This window comes from Mytilus edulis, chromosome 9 (assembly GCF_963676685.1).
Source record: "Mytilus edulis chromosome 9, xbMytEdul2.2, whole genome shotgun sequence".
In the NCBI taxonomy this organism is placed as follows: domain Eukaryota; kingdom Metazoa; phylum Mollusca; class Bivalvia; order Mytilida; family Mytilidae; genus Mytilus; species Mytilus edulis.
Window position 1 is genome coordinate 68,084,331 of NC_092352.1, and position 23,036 is coordinate 68,107,366.

At 32.6% G+C, this 23,036-nt stretch overlaps 1 protein-coding gene across 1 annotated transcript in view; it reads right to left on the reverse strand.

Annotated features, from left to right (window-relative positions):
• Nucleotides 1-6,033: 6,033 nt before the first annotated feature.
• Nucleotides 6,034-23,036, reverse strand: part of LOC139488861 (long-chain-fatty-acid--CoA ligase 1-like) — a 38,230-nt gene continuing 21,227 nt past the window's right edge. Inside the window, exons 14-22 of the mRNA XM_071274813.1 lie at nt 22,798-22,948; nt 21,037-21,109; nt 19,813-19,901; nt 18,695-18,811; nt 17,301-17,354; nt 11,409-11,498; nt 9,948-10,049; nt 9,007-9,078; nt 6,034-8,397 (exon numbers count right to left, since the gene is read on the reverse strand). Coding sequence (XP_071130914.1) covers nt 8,257-8,397; nt 9,007-9,078; nt 9,948-10,049; nt 11,409-11,498; nt 17,301-17,354; nt 18,695-18,811; nt 19,813-19,901; nt 21,037-21,109; nt 22,798-22,948 — 889 coding nt within the window. The 3' untranslated portion in view covers nt 6,034-8,256. The remainder of the gene's footprint in view (nt 8,398-9,006; nt 9,079-9,947; nt 10,050-11,408; nt 11,499-17,300; nt 17,355-18,694; nt 18,812-19,812; nt 19,902-21,036; nt 21,110-22,797; nt 22,949-23,036) is intronic.

Consider the following 23,036-nt stretch of genomic DNA (forward strand, 5'->3'; position numbering starts at 1 on the left):
CTTCAATTAATTGATTCCACAACAAGAATCAGTAAATTAGAGAGAGCAACTTATCACTTCCTGAGGGAGGCGTAAACATTTTGAACTAGAAATAAAAACCATGCAAATACATGGCAAAATTAATCAACTATTTTTCTCAATCTTCTGGTTACAGGGAAATAAAATGACATATTCAGAAATTTTGATGCATTGCGTTTTAAAACGAAATTCAAATGTGTTCATTTCATACGATTGAAATTGTCTAGTACCAGAGACATTGTATTATATCGGTCTCTCATAGTACACACCCCTGAGTTTGTTGCAAATAACATTTGCCATAACATTAACTTTAAAAACCAATGATCATCATTTAATAAATATTGTTAATTTTTTTTTAAAAGTCAAAGCATATGTTTTACCATAAGTTTACACATTCCATTTTCATATATTAAAAAAAAATCTATATAATTATTTATAATTCTCTGGTGATTTTAGTTTCCATAATTTAGTTATTTATTGTACTGTGTTTCCTCTTTTGTCAACGTTTTCTACAACTGAAATGGCTTACAACTTCATACAAAATGGAAAATTAACCAGTGACTAAGCAATACTATTACTTAATTTTCTGTACAAGCAATCGAAGTTCATCCTTTTGATTTCCGAAATGGGCAATTTTAAAAATTCAGTTTAGATTACTGGACCAGAAGGAAATGTTTTAAATGCTGGCATTGTGTATAATGTTTTTATCCGTATCCTTTAATAACAAGATATCAATGTTTCTAAATATGATAATAATACCCTCTAAAAAAATGAACTCCTGCTAGCCTAAGATCTTGACTCACTGCTCGTACTGACGTGAAGAAGTTTGGTCAGGATGCCAGGCTAAACTCCTGCTAGCCTGACGTAAACAGGAGGTTAGACCAGGCTACAGACATGACAGGGTACCCCAGACTACAGTCTAAACTCCTCTTAATTAGCTGTAGGAGTATCTATTTACTTTTCCCATTGCAGAGTTGTAGAATACTGCATGCAGATAAGCATAAAGGAATAATAAACTGTTATGATCACAGACATACTTCTGGCTTTTTTGTAATTTTGATTATGGAAATAATGAAATAACTAGAGGCTCTCAAGAGGCTGTCGCTCACCTTGGTCTATGTGCATATTAACAATAAACACAGATAAATTCATGACAAAATTGAGTTTTGGTGATGGTGATGTGCTTGTAGATCTTTCTTTACTAAATATTCTTGCTGCTACAATTATGTCTATCTATAATGAACTTGGTCCAGTAATTACAGTGGAAAATATTTCCTAAAAATTAACAAAAATTAACAAAAATTTATGAAAATTGTTAACAATTTACTATAAAGAGCAATAACTCCTTAAGGGGTCAATTGACAATTTTGGTCTTGTTGACTTATTTGTAGATCTTATTTTGCTGAACATTATTGCTGTTTATAGTTTATCGCTATCTATAATAATATTCAAGATAATAACCAAAATCTGCAAAGTTTCCTTAAAATTACTAATTCAGGGGCAGCAACCCAACAACAGGTTGTCCGATTTGTCTGAAAATTTCAGGGCAGATAGATCTTGACCTGATAATTGATTTAATCTGATGTCAGCTAGCTCTAAATGCTTTGATTTTTGAGTTATAAGCCAAAAACTGCATTTTACCCCCATGTTCTATTTTTAGCCATGGCAGCCATCTTGGTTGGTTGGCGGGGTCACGCCACACATTTTTTTTAACAATATACATCAATGATGATTGTGGCCAAGTTTGGTTTAATTTGGCCCCGTAGTTTCAGAGGAGAAGATTTTTGTAAAAGATTACAAAAATTTACGAAAAATTGGTCAAAATTGACTATAAAGGGCAATAACTCCTTAAGGGGTCAACTGACCATTTTAGTTATATTAACTTATTTGTAGATCTTACTTTGCTGAACATTATTGCTGATTACATTTGATCTCTTTCTATAATAATATTCAAGATAATAACCAAAATCTGCAAAATTTCCTTCAAATTACTGATTTCGGGGCAGCAACCCAACAACCTGTTGTCCAATTCATTTGAAAGTTTCAGGGCAGATAGATTTTCACTTGATGAACGATTTTAGATGTCAGTTTAGATGGGCCAGGTGAGCTAACAATGACAATACTTAATGAAGTTTGGCTAATATTCAAAATCAATGAACCATGACTGAGGTACATGGCTAAACCATCTCCATCACCCATGTAAATGAGAGATACCATGCATTGCTAATACAACAGCATACCAACTATAATTGCCTTATTAAAAGTTGTTCCCTTTAAACAAACCTAAACACCAAACACTAGATTATTGTAAACTATGTAAAAGTTTCAAAATCAATGAACCATGAAGAGGGGGGGAGATCTTTAATCTCCCTGGAAACGATACTTACAAATTCTTATAAATTTGCATACCAATTATCATTGACCTAAATACCAATTATCATTGACCTAACATTAAGTTTCAAAGTCGATAGACCATGACTGAGGCGATGGGGTCAAATAATCTCCATTGAAACGAGATATATCAATGCTTATACAACGGCATACTAAATATCATTGACCTACCGCTAACATTGGTTCCCCATAAACTGACCTAATCACAAACTGATGCATGTAATGTAAGTAAAAGTTTGAAAGTAAATAGACCATGACTGAGGGGGCAGGGTAAAATAATCTCCATGGAAAAGAGAAGTTCCAATGCTTATACAACTGTATACCAAATATCATTGACTTACAACTTGTGGTTCACCACAAACTAGACCTAACCACAACAAAAACATTGTTGATGCCGACACCACCATCACCAACAGTGGAAACAGCATACCCATGTCTCACGTTTTCACTCTGCCAACGTGACAAAAACCCTTGTTTATATTAAATCATCAAACTAACCACCTTACATGTTGTTATACATGGTAATTATCCCTTGTAAGCACAATTCTTTGTAAAAATGTGAACATACATTAATACCACAGCTGGAGAAAACTATACCAAGTGATTAAACCCTGGTCTTGTGTGGGAGAGTAGATATCAATTTAAAATCTACAACATTTGGTCTATGGTGGATAGATGTCTCAACATCTCCTTACTGTAAACCAAATAATTTTTACGATTTTCACAAATAGAATTATAACGAGAATATAAATCGTTGCTAATATATAAAACTTGGATTTTTCCTTTTTTAATTACATCAATCAAATTTGAAAATAGCGAAAAAATAAATAGCCGCAAGATGTGGTGGTTAAAGGCTAAATCGAAAGTATCCGTTAAAATAAGTTGGTTTAAAGTATACTCCATTGTTGCAATGTGGACATTTTCTCTTATAAGCAAAATTTTTTTCTGAAAAGGTCGACAGATATTGATGAAACTGTACACAGTTGTAGATCACTACCTGATGAAGAGTATTTAGGAGATAACTGTATTGTATTTTAAGCTCCGACGGCATCAATTGGGGATTTGATGGTCGCAAATTAAGTTTACTGGCGACCCATTATCGGAGACAGTAAACGGGTATTTGCGACCATTAAATCCCCAATTGATGCCATCGGAGCTTAAAATACAATATTGTTAACTCCATTCTAATGAAACTTACAGAAAAACACGTTAAAACATGTAATAACCAGATGCTCCGCAGGGCGTAGCTTTATACGACCGCAGAGGTTGAACCCTGAACGGTTGGGGCAAGTATGGACACAACATTCAAGCTGGATTCAGCTCTAAATTTGGATTGTGATTAAATAGTTGACACAGCATAGGTTTCTGACACAGAATGAATGTGTTCTAATGAACTTAAAATTTTTGTTTTCTCTTAGAGCAATTCACTATGCTGTTGAATATTAATCCTCTCAAAAAAATGTTTGAAGAAATTTTCTTTTTTATTTATGAAATTTCAAATGAGAAAAATTGAACCCAATTTTTTTAATCACATCCCCCTTTCCCTTATTCCAAAACTAATCTCAATTAAAATTTCTAATGGAGTTTGCAACAATAACTACTCATTTAAATACATCATAAAATATTAAGATGTAAAAAAACTGCTTGTTATCACTGAATGGTAAAGATTATTTTAATTTATCAGTTGGTAGTAAAAAGTGAATATACATTGTATATTGTATATAACAAAGATTTAAGTTGATTTTGGACAAAGAAAGATAACTCCAATTAAAAAAAAATCTTGCTATTGCACAATATTTTGCAATTAGATATTTCTTGCTTACTATTCTGGACAAAGAAAGATAACTCTAATTAAAAAAAATTTGCTATTTCACAATATTGTGCAATTAGATATTTCTTGCCATTGCGCAATACTGTGCAATTGAAAAGACTTGCTATTGCACAATACTTAATATAATAATTTTAGATCCTGATTTGGACCAACTTGAAAACTGGGCCCATAATAAAAAATCTAAGTACATTTTTGGATTCAGCATATCAAAGAACCCCAAGATTTCAATTTTTGTTAAAATCAGTCTAAGTTTAATTTTGGACCCTTTGGACTTTAGTGTAGACCAATTTAAAAACAGGACCAAAAATGAAGAATCTACATACACAGTTAGATTTGGTATATTAAACAACCCCATTTATTCAATTTTTGATGAAATCAAACAAAGTTTAATTTTGGACCCCGATTTGGACCAACTTGAAAACATGGCCAATAATCAAGAATCTAAGTACATTTTTAGATTCAGCATATCAAAGAACCTAACTGATTCATTTTTTGTCAAAATCAAACTAAGTTTAATTTTGGACCCTTTGGACCTTAATGTAGAACAATTTGAAAACGGGACCAAAAGTTAAGAATCTACATACACAGTCATGACAGTTAGATTCGGCATATCAAAGAACCCCAATTATTCAATTTTGATGAAATCAAACAAAGTTTAATTTTGGACCCTTTGGGCCCCTTATTCTGTTGGGACCAAAACTCTCAAAATCAATACCAACCTTCCTTTTATGGTCATAAACCTTGTGTTTAAATTTCATAGATTTCTATTTACTTATACTAACGTTATGGTGCGAAAACCAAGAAAAATGCTTATTTGGGTCCCTTTTTGGCCCCTAATTCCTAAACTGTTTGGACCTAAACTCCCAAAATCAATACCAACCTTCCTTTTGTAGTCATTAACATTGTGTTTAAATTTCATTGATTTCTATTTACTTAAACTAAAGTTATTGTGCGAAGACCAAGAATAATGCTTATTTGGGCCCTTTTTTGGACCCTAATTCCTAAACTGTTGAAACCAAAACTCCCAAAATCTATCCCAACCGTTCTTTTGTGGTCATAAACCTTGTGTCAAAATTTCATAGATTTCTATTAACTTAAACTAAAGTTATAGTGCGAAAACCAAGAAAATGCTTATTTGGGCCCTTTTTGGCCCCTAATTCCTAAAATGTTGGGACCAAAACTCCCAAAATCAATACCAACCTTCCTTTTGTGGTCATAAACCTTGTGTTAAAATTTCATACTCATTAGATTTCCATTCACTTTTACTAAAGTTAGAGTGCGAAAACTAAAAGTATTCGGACGACGACGACGATGACGACGATGCCAACGTGATAGCAATATACGACGAAAATTTTTTCAAATTTTGCGGTCGTATAAAAATCTGTCATATGCTGTCTGCGCTTACGCGTACGTCCCATAGCAATAATTGTCAATTGATGCCATGTAAAAAAGTAACATTATCCATTCAAAATGAACGTTACAAACGTTGTTGCATTAGAATAAATAATATTTTCCTGGTTTAACCGACAGTGCGAGGGATGTATGTCCAGTCAAGGTCGTTAAACACTTCAACATCATCCTGGTCTGATATCTTAAAGGGGAGATAATCAAACATGTTGATGTTGGATATCTTGTTGCAAGTTCACTCAAGGATTTATTTTTGGCAAGAGCAAACAGCTAATATCCTATTGACTCCTAATTAACCAGGGCCAGTTCAATGGAGTGAGATAAATTCTCTAAAAAGCTTAGCTTGTTGCAGTGAGTGGTAAAGTGCCATTCAACAAATACATTCACACATTTGTCATTATAATTTTATTTGCAACCTTAAACATTACAAATTGTTTTTTCTTATCTTGATCTGCTTTCAACCCTTTCTTTGATAGAGATCAATCTATCATGGCAAGTTGCTAAAAAAAAAATTTGGAAGACAAGTGCTGATAACTCCTTGAAATACTACTTTTAAAATAATCTGTATACATTTTTTATAAAACAATACAAAAAATAATAATGATACTCTTAATGTTTGCCATAAATATATGCAAATATGCATTTAATTATAAAATAAAATCTTAAACAACAGTCAACTATAACAATGATTGAAGGGATTATAAAATATAACTGAATATAAAACATATCTTTGTAATTCCCTGAACTGTTTTTATGGCACCATTAGAGCACCAGTTTCTAATGTTAATGATACATGTACTGGCTCAGAAAAAAACATAAAATCATCTATTTATTTCATTAAAACATAGTAGGAGGAGTTGTTCCTATAATGTATACAGTAATGTATGAAACATTTTAAAATAAAGTATTATGTACTTATAAAAAATATACATGAATAAAAACCCTGTTGATACTATTACTTTATTTGAAAAATTCAAATGATTGTCTCAGGCAATTGTAACCCTACTGAAGCCCCAAATATTAGATTGTTATATAGGGTGGATAAAATATACTCTTGGTTAACATTAGAAAAAATTTGAAGCAGTTTTATTGGATTATGAAATGGGAGTGTAGCAAAATATCAAACAAATACAAAAATGTAACAATCAAAATCTTTGGTAAACAAAAGCACCTAATCACAACCCTGATAGATAGAATACATAAATGAGATGATTACTGTACCTTTTATATTTTTTCAGCATTGTAAAATTGCTTACTGTGCAATGACAAACAAATATTTTTCATAGCTTTTGTAAATTACATGTATATTCAAAAACAATTCAAAATAAATCTATTACCCTGCTTAATTATGTCTTAGCACCACCCTTAGGGAAAATGGACTAGGAATTATGGGTAGTGGAGAAAATGGTGAAGGAATTAAATGATATAAATATATACTAATCGTAATAAAAACTGGCAAATGTGGCTAATTCATGATTGAAGAAATTTTGCATCTCCAAACCTTTTCATATTGAAACAAGTCATATGATCATAAAACAAACATCTTATTCTTTTAACAATTGTTTATGGAGACAAAAATATCATAAAAAATTGTAATAATAAGTATTCAAATGGATTCCTCCTTTAATACACCTTATCGCTATTCCCGGCTGACCCGAGAATTAGTCCCGCTTGAACTATTGAAGTCATACAACAATCACTTTTCCATTGTGGCGTCAGAAATTTTGTATTAAGACGTCAAAATTTTACGGGAACATGTGAAATGTCCAGTAATGGCGGACAAATAGTGATAAGGTGTATTTGGAACAGTAAATGAAATTTTTTATGAAAATTGGAGTATAATATCTGTTCTACAGAAAAAAATGTATATAATAGTAATTTGGATCCCATTTACTGATCCATTACAAATGTTGGATACCTATGATGATGGAAGTTTTTAAAGACATTGACTGACTTTACAGCCCTCACATGGTCGGTATACCTATCTTCATAAATTTGGTGGGAACAAATCCTTTAAATAAAAAATCTATGAAATACAAGATTTCATCAATCAGCGAAAATTTGTACTAATGAAAACAAATGAATCCACAGTATAGTAAATTGTCAAAGGTTTCTCAGAAGCACCATTTTTTGAAATATTTATGTTTACATTTAAATATGTAAAATTTAAAATTGAAATAGCTTTATTTTTACACATAAAAAATTTACTTATATAATCCATATTACAACCTTATCCAAGTCCTTTTGATGAATACATTTATATTTTTGTCACAAATACTTTTTTCATGCATCATTACTTGTATTTTTCAAACACTTGAGCATAAAAAAAATAACAATATAAAAATCAATCAAAAATAGTAAAATATGGCATTTTGAATAAAATAGTATGAAGTCATGCTCCTAATTTGATATCCCTGATATATATCAATAAAAACAAACTGGATGAAATAACCCTACAATTTTACAACCCAAAAATATATCACAGTTTAATATATAGCTAATATATCTATAAAAACAACAAAATTTCCAATAAATGTCTAAATAGCAAACACTGGTAATAAAATCAGTACAAAAATATATATGATCTTTTCAGCAGTTGTTTATTTATCCTATACTTCATGTTTGGCGTAAAGATCTTGAACTTTTTTGTTGAAGAACTGCCGGAGCTGAGGTCGTTTATTCTTGAAGGTCGATGTAAGTAGATTGTTCTCCACAGAAAACAACTCATGATGAAGGTGAATATCTCTTACCTAAAATAAATATATATATTGTTGTCAAAATACGTTACAAAATTGACGAAAAGGAGACATGCAGAATATGTATATGAGATGACAAACCAACAACAAAGAGTATGTGACCTACGAAATTTGACTGTTTACCAGGTTTGAACAAGAGCAACATGACAGGTGTCACATGGGGAGCAGCATCTGCTTACCCTTCTGGAGAACCTGAGATCACCCCTAGTTTTTGATGGGGTTTGTGTTGCTTATTCTTTAGTTTTCTATGTTGTGTCGTGTGTACTATTATTTGTCTGTGTGTCTTTTTCTTTTTAAGCCACAATGATGTCAGTTTATTTTCAATCTTTGAGTTTGACTGTCCTTCTGGTATCTTTTGACCCTCTTTTATAATTTAACATATAGTCATATTTCTTTCCAAAAGATTTATTACTGGATGAAACAAAACAAAATTACCTACTTTGTTGGAAACAAACTGACCTCACAAAAACATTATACAGAAAAGTTCTATTTTTAACATAATTCATTGAAATAAATACTTCTACCCTACTTTATCAATATTGAGGTAAAACATATACAAATGAAACATCCCTATACTTCATGTAAACAATGATAATTACTAACCTGTTCAAAAGATTTCAGTCCTAAACTTTTTCCAACAGCTATTATGTCTTTCAGAATGATGTCTTTGATTTTCTGAAATAAAGCAAAACATATGTAAATCTTTTCATTTATAAACTTCAATATAAGCATAAGTATCAAACATGTTTTATCATTTTCCAAACACTTCGTCCATAAATATTTATTGTAGTTAAATGTAGCAAATTCAAAGTAAGAATTTTTGCAAAACACATTTTACTGAACCTACAACTGTTAAAAAATTGTTAATACAGACAACAATATGTGTCTTTAAAAAAACAACTTTCCTCCATGGAATTTGTTTGGGTCATACTTTCTTCGCATAGATATTTTCAATAAAATGCTGAAAATACATGTACTTTAATGAAATGATAACTGTACCTAAAAAAGATCAGTTAGGCTTTTGAAATTTTTTGTCAGTTCAACATTAAAGTAATTATGTGACCATGTCAGTGTTCTGAAACTTGGTAGTCAACAAAAACCTTGAAAATGGTGACGGCTGTTTATAAAAAAATCAGCATGTTTAAGTATAAAATAAATGCAAAAAACAAATATTTCATCAATGAAATTGAGTCATATATTCTTATGAATATTCTTTTTATATTGGATATAAATTTTATTAAGTCTTACAAAGACTTTTATTAGAAAAAACTTTTCAACTGATGCACTACATTGAGGCGCCAAAAGGTGTCATTATGGAGTAAAGGGTTAAGACCCTATGCCTATCTTATACTATCAGCTTAGAAGTTCAGTGATTTTACTGTGAACCATAAAAACTGTATCAAACTCTACTTAGGAATTTATTTCTTAAAGTTCGTATCATCTTGCTAATATGTACCAAGTCTCAAGTTGGTGTGATCACATGGTAAACTACAGCAAACCAAAACTTTTAACTTTCCATGTCTTCCAATACTCCATTGTCTTACCTTACTCTGACAGACTGATTCCATATCTACTGACACACCATTATCCTTAGCAACCTTCATAATAGTTTCTGCATCTGGTACTATAATACCCAGTAGGAATGGCTGAAACAGAAGAACCACTGTTGTATATATATTAAATATTGTGGATTACTCAATATTTGTGGGATACCATTTTCCCGGATTTAGTGTGTAAATGTGAACCCCTAATCAAATGTTAAATGAAATACAATTATATATGAAGAAAAAACAACAACAAAAAAACATGGAATCTAAAATCAAATATCCATGAAAATTCACTTTTTTCTAAATCCACAATTTTTAAATAAACATGATAAATGAATCCACAGTATGTTCCTAGGTAGAAATAAAATAAATAAGTAAAGGAAGTTTCCTGTTGAACTATTTGTCTTTTTCAACTGCCTGATGTTCTTTTTCAGCCTTAGAAAGATATTAATTTGGAAGATTGAAGACAAATAACCTAAAATAGCACCCTAATTACAAAAAAAAAATTCAACTAAAAAATTCACAAACTTATCTAAATTGTAAAACAGGAATCTACAAATGACATCACAAAAATAACTAGAGGCCCTCAAGAGCTTGTGTCGCTCACCTTGGTCTTTGTGCATATTAAACAATGGACACAGATAAATTCACGACAAAATTGTGTTTTGGTGATGGTGACATGTATGTAGATCTTACTGTACTGAACATTCTTGTTGCTACAATTATCTCTATTTATAATAATCTTGGCCCAGTAATTACAGTGGAAAATATTTTTTTTAAATTTACCAAAATTTATGAAAAATGTAAAAAATTTACTATAAAGGGCAATAACTCCTTAAGGGGTCAATTGACAATTTTGGTCATGTTGTCTTATTTGTAGATCTTATTTTGCTGAACATTATTGCTGTTTACAGTTTATCTCTATCTATATAAATATTCAAGATAATAACCAAAAACGGCAAAATTTCCTTAAAATTACCAATTCAGGGGCAGCAACCCAACAACGGGTTGTCCGATTCATCTGAAAATTTCATGGCAGATAGGTCTTTACCTGATAAACAATTTTTATAGTTGTCAGATTTGCTCTAAATGCTTTGGTTTTTGAGTTATAAGCCAAAAACTGCATTTTACACCTGTTCTATTTTTAGCCATTGCAGCCATCTTGGTGGATTGGCCGGGTCACAAAATAACCTAATGATGATTGTAGCCAAGTTTGGAATAATTTGGCCCAGTAGTTTCAGAGGAGAAGATTTTTGTAAAAGATAACTAAGATTTACGAAAAATGGTTAAAAATTGACTATAAAGACAATAAGTCCTTTTAGGAAAGGTGAGCTAATAAAAGCTCATTTTTAATATTCACCATTTAATACATTAACTCAGCCTTTAGACTCAAGATACATTATCTTATGGAGGAAAATATAAATACTTAAATTATTTATGTATACTACATGTACAAACCTTTAAGCTATCACCTTCAATGAACACTTGAGCAACATATTCACTTCTCATATAGGCTATCTCTATCTTCTCAGGAGCAATATACTCTCCCTGCAAAGAAAACATATTTTTTTTATTTTACTTATGTTAAAGCTGTGAATTTTCATAATAGTCTGAGACAGGGACTTTCTATACTAACGGGACTCGTCTCTGTTGATTTTAATTAATTCACAATGCTGCCCCTCTAGAGCTAGCACCCAACAATAAACTTAGTTTTGTATCTCTGATATAGGATGCTAGTATTTATTTGCATATTTCACAGTACATTGTTGTTATATATAGATTATTACATTGATAAAAGTGGATTATCGGATTTATCCAATCGAGATAGTTAAATTATCAATTTTAAAGTATGAGCCTCGGCGAGGACTTTGAAATTTATAATCTAATTATTGAGATTGGATAAATCAAATAATCCATGCGTTACTAATTATGTAATAATCTGTTTCTGTAATGATTAAAAGACAAATTTTCTTCTTTTCTAAGCCAAAATCCCCTTCGAGTGCCTTCCACTTTCAACGAAGTTGTCAATTTCATTAACACCTGTTATAACATTTTGATCAATCCAGGGAGCTGAGAAAGGTTATGACCCTTTGACTCAGCCAATCATCTTCTGAGATCACTGGCAAACACACGTTGATTAAATTTTTTTATACAATTGGTTCGGAAAGGGATATATTTCCATAGAATTAGAGAAATAATTATTATTATTTGTCAATATAAAATGTGAATAATAGCCATTTACGATGATAAAAAAGATAAGATTTTGAAAGAATGATGAATTATTAAAATTAGACGTATCGTTTTGAAAAATGTCCCAGTTGTGTAAAATGGTTTACATATCAAACAAGATGGAGGCTACTGAAAATTCAACGAACAAATACCTCAAATTTGAGAGATGAATATTTTAAAAAACGATCCAAGAAATCTTTTGAAAAACAGTATAAAATTTCATAAAAACAATTTTTTGTTAAACTTGAACACATATAGTTATGAACAAAACACGAGAATGTGAAATGATTTGCTATAAAGTCACGTGACATCAGCTACGACAGATAACAGCGATAATTTGTATGGAAATCGTTATAAGTGACCAGTCCCGTTAGTATAGAAAGTCCCTGTCTGAGACAAAAAAGATGTATATAGCTTTCCAGATATAAGTAACTACTACAAAATTAAAGTTGTGTTTTTTGTTTATGTTTTCATAATCAGAAATACAGTTGTCAAAATTGTGGTTCTTTCAAAGTCTATGTTTAGGCTTTTTGTGAATAAGAACTTTTGTTTGTTGATAAGGTTCATTAGAGTTTCTCATGTGCTGGTGGTCTGTACCACAGGATTGTGTATGCGTCTAGTGTGGTTAGTGCCATAGGCTCTCTATCACCGCTGGCTAGCCTGCATTGCAGGTGAACAGAAAGCCGAGTGCATAAGTCTTTCTGCCAGTACATAGCCTCTACACTATTCAAGACTTCTACAATGCCTCCTCGCGACAGCACATGGTAACTAGGATCTAGCATTATTGTAGAGGATCTCGGAGCAGCAAGGGCCCCAGAGATGCAGTGTGTAGGCCTATCGGCGTGTGGATACGCCCTTGCACTCATCAACCTTGTCCCAACTATGGGTAAATAGTACCACTGCCTTGTGGTTAGTTTTGGGAAAGTCAAAGGCTATGGGAGCAAACCCAGAAAGAAAAGCCGGGAAGATTGAACTCGTCAGCCATGGTAGGCAATCGTCTATGGGAAGGAAAACCTATACAACAAAACTCCATCCTACAGGTAGTAGGTTTCTCGTATGGCTAATCACCAGACAGAGTAAAAAATTGATGATTACGGAAACCCAAGATACATTAAGAAATCAGCATGAGGATAACACCTCTGCTGCACAACATGGTTTAAGGGACATGACGCTGGTGGATGAAAGCCCACGGGAAGTCCACAAGCTGACACCCTTGTGTACATCAAAAGATAATATACTTCTAGGCAGTTGGAATGTAAGAACTATGTATGCCACAGGTAAAACTGCAGAAGTTGAAAGGGAAATGGACAGATACAACATAGAAATATTGGCCTTAAATGAAGTTAGATGGCTAGACAGTGGAAAGCTTACACTTCAAAATGGTAAAGTCTTATTATATTCAGGCAGGAATTATGGATTACATCAGGCAGGAGTTGGAATGATGCTGTCAAACCGAGCAAAAAAGGCACTGATTGAATGGAAGCCAATCACTGAGAGATTAATGTATGCCAGATTTCACACAACAACCATCAAAATAAGTGTCATCACTGTATATGCACCAACCAAGATGCTACAGATGAAACAAAAGAAAGCTTTATAGAACAGCTAGATAGAGTCATAGCAGGAACACCTAAACATGACATCCTCTTAGTAATGGGAGACTTTAATGCAAAGGTTGGAATAAACAATGAAGGTCATGAGAACATCATGGGAAGGCATGGAATAGGAAGAAAAAACGAAAATGGAGAAAACCTCCTTGATATTTGTCAAAGGAACAACTTAGTTATTACTGGCACTATCTTTCCACATAAAGACAAACACAAAGTAACATGGATATCACCAAACAAGAAAACAGAAAATCAAATAGACCATATCCTTGTTACTAGACAACACAGAACATCAATACTGGACACAAGAGCAATGAGAGGAGCAGACATTGGCAGCGATCACGAACTCCTCAAATGCAAATTAAGAATCAAACTTAAAAGACATAAAATAGTAATGGATGCTACAAGGAAGAGATTTGATACCACCAAACTGCAACGTCCAGAAGTAAGAAAAGCATTTTCAATCGAGCTTAAGAACAGGTTCCAACTCTTAGACGAACTAGAGGACATAGAAACATTCTGGGAAGGAGTAACAAAATGCTATAAAGAAACAGCAACTAAAACCTTAGGTTTCAAAGAGCGTGGGCATAAGCCCTGGATCACCAATGAGTCATGGAAACTTGTAGACGAGAGAAGACAACTGAAGGAAAGAACAAACAACAGTAGATCAGAAAGAGTCAAGAACAGTTTAAATGCCAAGTATAGCGACAAAGACAAGGAGGTAAAGAAAAGTATGAGATATGACAAAAGGCAATGGACAGACAACTTAATTGAAGAAGCAGAAAAAGCAGCAAGCAATGGTATGATGAAAACAGTATATGAGGTTACTAGAACAATTTGCAATGAAAAACAGAAACCACCTCAAGTCATCAAAGACAAGTCTGGAAATTTATTATCAACCCATGAAGAAAAACTTAAAAGATGGAAAGAACACTTTCAAGAAGTCTTGAATAGGCCTGAACCAGAAATAGCACTTAACATCAATTTAGACTATGAAATCGAGGAAAGAGAGATTGATACTGGCCCAATCAGAAAAGAGGAAATTACAAAAGCCTTGAAACAATTAAGAAATGGGAAGTCAGGAGGCATAGATGGCATAACAGCGGAAATACTTAAAGCAGATACAATAACAACCACCAAGTATTTGCTAAAGCTCTACAATATGATATGGATTGGAAACGAAATACCAAAGGAGTGGAATAAAGGTCTAATTGTTAAAATTGTAAAGAAAGGAGACCGGACATGTTGCGACAACTGCAGAGGCATAACACTACTCTCTGTGCCAAGTAAGGTATTCACTAAGATAATCATCCAAAGAATACAAGAAGGTATAGATGAAGAGCTAAGACAAGAGCAAGCTGGCTTCAGAAGGGGAAAAAGCACCACTGAACAACTATTTGCTTTAAGAAACATCATAGAACAATGTTCTGAATGGAATGCTCCTTTATACATCAACTTTGTAGACTTTGAAAAGGCGTTTGATTCCATACACCGGGAAAGCTTATGGTCCATCTTAAAAGCTTATCGCATCCCAGCCAAACTCATCACAGTAATAAAACTCTTTTACGATTCATTTGAGTGTGCAGTACTAGATGAAGGAATACAATCAGATTGGTTCAAAGTAAAAACAGGAGTAAAACAAGGATGCGTGATGTCTGGCTTCTTATTTCTGATAGCCATTGACTATGTCATGAAGCAAACAATAAAAGACCATGAAACAGGAATTAGATGGAAATTTACCACCAAACTAGAGGACCTTGATTTTGCGGATGACCTAGCATTACTATCTTCCAAATTCCAACATATACAGTTAAAAACAAGTAAACTTCAAGAAAATGCCAGCAAAATAGGATTAAAGATAAACGCATCCAAAACAAAAGTAATGCGGATGAACACCACGAATAACAACCCCGTGAAATTAAATGAGAAAGACCTAGAGGATGTCGATACCTTCACTTACCTAGGGGGAATAGTTACAACAAAAGGTGGCTGTGACAATGATATGGACAACAGGTTCAAGAAAGCTAAAGGCCAATTCAGCAGGTTAAGAAAAATATGGAGATCATCGGTACTGTCTTTTAAAACAAAGGTCAGACTATTTAACAGCTTAGTCATATCAGTCCTACTATATGGATGTGAAACCTGGAAAACAACTGAACAAGACAAAAAGAAATTAAACACCTTTCAAAATAGATGTCTCAGACAGATATTGAAAATAAGATGGCCCAATACAATTTCAAATGAAAACCTCCACATAAGAGCTGGAACAAAGAAGCTAAGCGATGATGTTATAGAACTGCGTTGGAGATGGATTGGCCATGTACTTAGGATGGATGCCAACAGTATATGTTCAGTTGCACTGACATGGAAACCAGAGGGAAAAAGGAAAGTTGGACGTCCCAAAACCACCTGGAGACGGACTGTAGAGACAGAACGAACATCACTTGGATGGAACAGCTGGGCTTCAGCAAGAACAGTAGCTAAAGACCGTGTGAGATGGAAACAATGTATCAGGGCCTTAAATGCCGACCGGCATGAAGAGGATAGGTGAGGTGAGGTGAGAGTTTCTCATTTCTCAATTTTTATATAGATTAGACTGTTGGTCTTACCGTTTGAATGATTAATCACTAGTCAATTTTGGGGCCCTTTATAGTTTGATGTTTGTTAGAGCCAATGCTCTGTGTTAGGAGACCATAGCCTGACCTATAATGGTTTACTTTTACAAATTTGGACTTTGAAGGAGAGTTGTCTCATTGGCACTCATATCACATCTTCTAATCTTGTATCTATTTTTGAAGATGACACATATTCGTTGGTCCATGTTGCATTCACAGATTGTCAGGACATTTTGTGATTTAGAGCTTGCTTAATTGAGTTAGCACTGGTACACTGTTGATGATCCTATGGTGAACTTTTAAAAAGCCTTGCGTTGGTCAACCTATAGCTATCAATACTGTAAATTCAAAAATTATTTAAATATTTTTGTTATTGCGAAAAAAGCGACAGGGTTATAATTGCAATAATTTAAATCTCAAATTTAGAAATTTTTTTTATGAAATAAACCAGATTTTTCTCAATATTGCAAAGATTAAGATTGCATCGAAGTCTAAATTGACAAAATTGCAAAAATTTCTGAATTTACAGTATGTTGTTTGGTAATTTAAATCCATGTCTCATTTTATTCACAGGAATCATTAAGATCTTTTATTGAAATGATTTCACAATTGTCTTCCTGATGAATGGGTTGCTCATGTATCAACAAAAATTATCTGAACAAGTCGAAAGAACTTATCTGAGCAAGTCTGAAAATCTTTGATGTGCATATTTGAAGATCATAGATATAGGAAGATGTGGAATTAGCGCCAATGGGACAACTCTCCATCAAAGTTACAAGTTATAAAAGTAAACAATAATAGGTCAAGGTACAGCTCTGAACACAGAGCCTTGGCTCACACCGAATAGCATATTTAAGCAAAGTTTCAAGATCCTACAGGTGTTTATATGAAGTTCTTACCTGAGCAAGTTTAAAGATGTTTTTCTTTCTGTCAACAATCTTCAAAGTACCATTCTGTAATAAAAAATAATAAGGACAATGGTTTTCAAATTTAACTTGATGCTATCTTTAAACATCCTAGAATTCCTATCTCTTAACATATTTAATTTATTAAAATATATCTTTACTCCTTTTAATGTCAGTTCTGCATTCGACAATAGCCATAAAGGTAGAGAACACCTTCAAATTACTGTATCTGTATATTCTAGAAAAACATACAATAAAATTGAGAATGGAAATGGGGAATGTGCCAAAGAGACAACAACCTGACCATAGAGCAGACAACAGCAGAAGGTCACCAACAGGTCTTCAGTGCAACGAGAAATTCTCGCATCTGGAGGCGTCCTTCAGCTGGCCCCTAAACAAATATATACTGGTTCAGTGATAATGAATACCATACTAAACTCCAAATTGTACACAAGAAACTAAGTTAAAATAATACAAGACTAACAAAGGCCAGAGGCTCCTGACTTGGGACAGGCGCAAAAATGCGGCGGGGTTAAACATGTTTGTGAGATCAAGACAGTTATATTAAATGATCTCTTATAAAAAAAAGTTATTTTTGAAGAGAACATGTGGAATATTATTTTACACCTAAAAAATGACAATATATATATATTTTTCTGTGACAGCAGCGTAAGATCCTCTACAATAGATAAATCAGATCTGTAAAAATTCCATCTTCATGCCTTATATATCATGTACTGTGTTGTGCTGATATTAAGATGATTCATATATACAGAATGTGTTTTCAGCATTGTATCACCATCCCTTGTGATCCAATGGATAAAACTGTTGTAGAGCTCTCACTGGTTCAGACATACTTATATATGTTGTCTGTTGTTATTTATGTATTATTGTCATTTTGTTTATTTTCTTTTGTTTCATATTCTGAAATCAGATTCAAACTTCTCTTAAACTGAGTTTTACTGTGCGTATTGTTGTGCGTTTGTTTTTCTACTTTGGCTAGAGGTAGACAATGGTATAGGGGAGGGTCGAGATTTCAAAAAACATGTTTAACCTCGCGCAATTTTGCGCCTGTCCTAAGTCAGGAGCCTCTGGCCTTTGGCATGATTTTTAATTTTAGTTTTGTGTATAATTCGGAGTTAAGTATGACGTCCATTATCACTGAACTAGTATGCATAATTGTTTAGGGGCCAGCTGAAGGACGCCTCCGGGTGCGGGGGGGTTTCTCGCTACATTGAAGAATCATTGGTGGCCTTCGGCTGTTGTCTGCTCTATGGTCGAGTTGTTGTCGCTTTGACACATTCCCCATTTCCATTCTCAATTTTATATATCATATGTTGGAGCATTTCTATAGTAAGGGATGTGTTGAATATTGTTATTTTACTTACAGGTAACCAGACACCAATATCTCCTGTGTGTAACCAGCCATCCTTGTCTAATGCTTCTTTCGTCTTTTCCTTGTTGTTGAAGTAACCACTAAATACATTTGGTCCAAAGACGCATACCTAAAATAATTTACACCAATCCAAAATGAAAATGACAATTTTTTTTTATCTATCCTTAGCCATGTTAGCAATGGTAAGTTCTGTTTTTACATCCCTCAAAATATATTTTTCTATATTGGAATGTAAAGGTTTAATTGACAGATTGACTTTTTTTTTATTATATTAACTGTAACAACCTAAGTTTATTTAGAAATGTAAGTTAGTCTTTTTTCTCATAAAACTATGCACACATACATTTTGTAATGTATACAATTATTGTTTGATTGTATTGTTTGTCCCTTATGGGTGTAATTTTGCAATAAAGATTAAATTAATCTGTAAAACATGTAAAAATAAAATCATGCTTCAGAATCTGTCATAAGATCATTAAAAGCTTTGATCCAATGCCGTAAAAATTTAAATGAAAGATTGAAAAAGTAATTTAAAACAAGAATGTGTCCCAAGTACACGGATGACCCATCTGCACTATCATTTTCTATGTTCAGTGGACCATGAAAATGGGATAAAATCTCTAATTTGGCATTAAAATTAGAAAGATCATATCATAGGGAACATGTTTACTAAGTTTCAAATTGATTGGACTTCAACTTCATCAAAAACTACCTCGACCAAAAACTTTAACCTGAAGTGGGACGAACGGACAGACGGACGGACGGACAGACGAACAGACGGAAGGATGCACAGACCAGAAAACATAATGACCATAAATGGGGCATAAAAAGACTATAGTCACTTTAACCTCTGTCTGAACCTAAATATTCACATAATCAACAGAAAGTAAGATCACTATCTTGCTTCTGGAACTTTCACAGCAGGCTTGACAAAACCCAAACAATTCCAAAGCATGGATCAAATATTTAGTTCTAAAAATATGCAACCTTTTTTTTGCATATATTTCTTTTTTTATACAACCATATTATAGGTATACTTAAAAAAAAAAAAGTTGCATTAACAAAAAGCTATAATTGTAACTGTGAAGCAGATTTTTGTGACAAACTTACCTCCCCTTTTCCTTCCCTGGCAAAGTACCCCATGTCTGGTACATCAACAACTTTAACTTTACATCCAGGTAATGGACTCCCTACATGTCCTGTCAATCAAAATCATAGTGTGAAAAGTGCTGTAATTTTAATATCATAAAAAAGTGAAAGTGCAGAAATCTTTTATATCATAGTGTGAAAGTGCAGAAATCTTTTATATCATAGTGTGAAAGTGCTGAAATATTTTAAATCATAGTATGAAAGAGCTGAAATATTTTAAATCACAGTGTGAAAGTGCAGAAATCTTTAAATCATAGTGTGAAAGTGCAGAGATCTTTGAAATCATAGTGTGAAAGTGCAGAGATCTTTGAAATCATAGTGTGAAAGTGCAGAGATCTTTGAAATCATAGTGTGAAAGTGCAGAGATCTTTTAAATCATAGTGTGAAAGTGCAGAGATCTTTGAAACCATAGTGTGAAAGTGCAGAGATCTTGTAAATCATAGTGTGAAAGTGCAGAGATCTTTGAAATCATAGTGTGAAAGTGCAGAGATCTTTTAAATCAGAGTGTGAAAGTGCAGATTATTTTTTATATCATATTATGATTGGTTGTTGGTTACTTAACTTCCAGTGTATATCATGATATTGAAAAGAGGTGATCTATTCAATTGATTATTTTTCCATTTTAGAAATAATGCACACTCTAAATATTTAATATTTTATAAAGAATACACTGTTATAAACCTGAATGAATATTTAATTTTAACCTGTTTGTCTCATTATTGAAGGCCATATAGTTGCTGTCTATAATAGCGTACATCCACTTCATTTGAACTGTGGTGGATAGTTTTTTCAATCATACCACATCTCCATATTTTTATATACAAACCAAATCTTTCTTAAAACATATCAAAGAAATTGTTGTAAAATTGTAAAACTTGTGTCTGACCCATTTATCATTTTGAACAATAAATATGTGTAATCTAAACTACTGTGGATTCATTTATTTTTGTGGGTACCAATTTTTTGTGGACGAAGGAAAACACGTGTTCTTGGACATAAAATATCTTGGTTTTGAGGAAGTCTTCATACAAGCCTTTAAAGAATGTTTCGTTTGTTGACCATTTAATTTAATAATTCACCTATACCAACGAAATCCACAATTATTGGTATATAACGATTAACAATGAATCCACTGACAGTAGGTTATTTTCTAGTTTTAGTTTCTTTGCATTATTCATGTTATACCTGTGGTGTAATCCCCTGCTATAGTTAATGTACACCCAGCCAGTGCTTCTGTTTGTCCATAACCTTCCATTACCTATAAATACAAATGAAATGTCCAATGGTTAAAAAAGTCTTATGTCATTTTGGTCTTTTGTGGATAGTTGTCTAATTGGCAATCATACCAAATCTTCTTTTTTATATTATGAATAAGTATAGAACAGACCATGTACTTTTTTCATTAGCTATATAATACAATGGTTAAAATTATCTGAAGATTACACATGGCATAAGAAAGGGCAATTTCTTTCTTTTTTTTCTTTGGCTATAATAATTAAACATTATTTGACATCTCTATAAAAAAGAATAATTCCTTTTGGCTGCTATGTCATTATAAAGGGACTTTTCCCATATATTTCTAATTTTTTTTGACAGTGTTAAACAAAGCTCAAAGACTACCGGTAGTAACTTTATTATGTGATGTATCTTTTAACAAAAAAGTTAAACTTGAATACTATTAAAACATGTTTTCTCAGTTTAACTTTGTATTTAAAGAACTAAACCTTTCAAACCAAAATATAAAAGTATGCTATATAGGACAAACATGTAAATTATTGATTTTAGAAAAGTTACACTAAATTAAATATAAAGAGTAAACTTCTAAAATATGTATTTCTCAGTTTAAAATTACTTTTGTACAGAAAACTAGTTTTAAACACTTGAATTTTATACATCTAGGCATACAATAGAAGATTAGAATAAGTGCATTCACCATAAAGATAGAGACAGATAGATATGCACAAAATATATATATATAGATCACAAAGGCTGTGTAAAAATACCTAATGGATAAAGTTGAAGGCTTTTCATTCAATGTAGACTAAAAAAAAACACTTTAGGTACATACATAAATAAATATTTTGAAGTAAGAAAAATAATAATCTAGTATAGAAATATCAACATGCATTTGTTTGCTTGTAAGAATATATCATCTGCATTCATTTATAATTATATGTTTGTATATACTTATGAAACCATGGCCCTGGACTGACTGCCGCTTCAAACCCCTATATAAGATTATAATAAATAGGGTTATTGAATTTGTTGTTCACTGTTGTAAATTGATTAACCTTTGAGCTCATGAATATAATTTATCCCTTCGTAAATTTTACGGACGCCATCACGAGTTGGTTGACCGTTATGGAATAACCGTATCACAAATGATATCGGATATGTTCCTTACATCGTAACTACAATCCCCTTCCCTTTCCTGAATGTGACCTACCAAATTAGACTATTTACCTGATTTGTTATCACATAATATAAGCAACACGACGGGTGCCGCATGTGGAGCAGGATCTGCTTACCCTTCCGGAGCACCTGAGATCACCCCATGTTTTTTGGTGGGGTTCGTGTTATTTATTCTTTAGTTTTCTATGTTGTGTCATGTGTACTATTGTTTTTCTGTTTGTCTTTTTCATTTTTAGCCATGACGTTGTCAGTTTGTTTTAGGTTTATGAGTTTGACTGTCCCTTTGGTATCTTTCGTACCTCTTTTATCACAATTTGAATACTGATAGGAAAACAAGATTGGTGATTTGATGACTTGAATATTTCAACCAAATTTAAGGAAGTTTGGTTTTTTATTTGCTGACAAAAATGAGACAAATATTTCATAAGAAATGTTTTTGTTTTATTCAGTGCTAATCCAGCAATCTTGGACATATAGGTCATTGGTCAATGAAAAATTGTGTATTTTCTTTTACAAAAATCAAGTATTACTCACCAAACAACCAAATGCACACCTGCTAAAGTCCATGACCTTTGGTTCTATAGGTGCTGACCCTGTTAGGATTATCCTTACTTTCCCTCCTAACTGTTTCTGTATCTTACCAAACACAAGGTAATCCCATAAACTGTCTTTTCTTATTATACAGCTTCAAATATACAAATTAAGCACAATAAAACATTTGTACAATTTTTCATATTAAACTACGGTACAGTAGACTCCACCTAATCGGATAT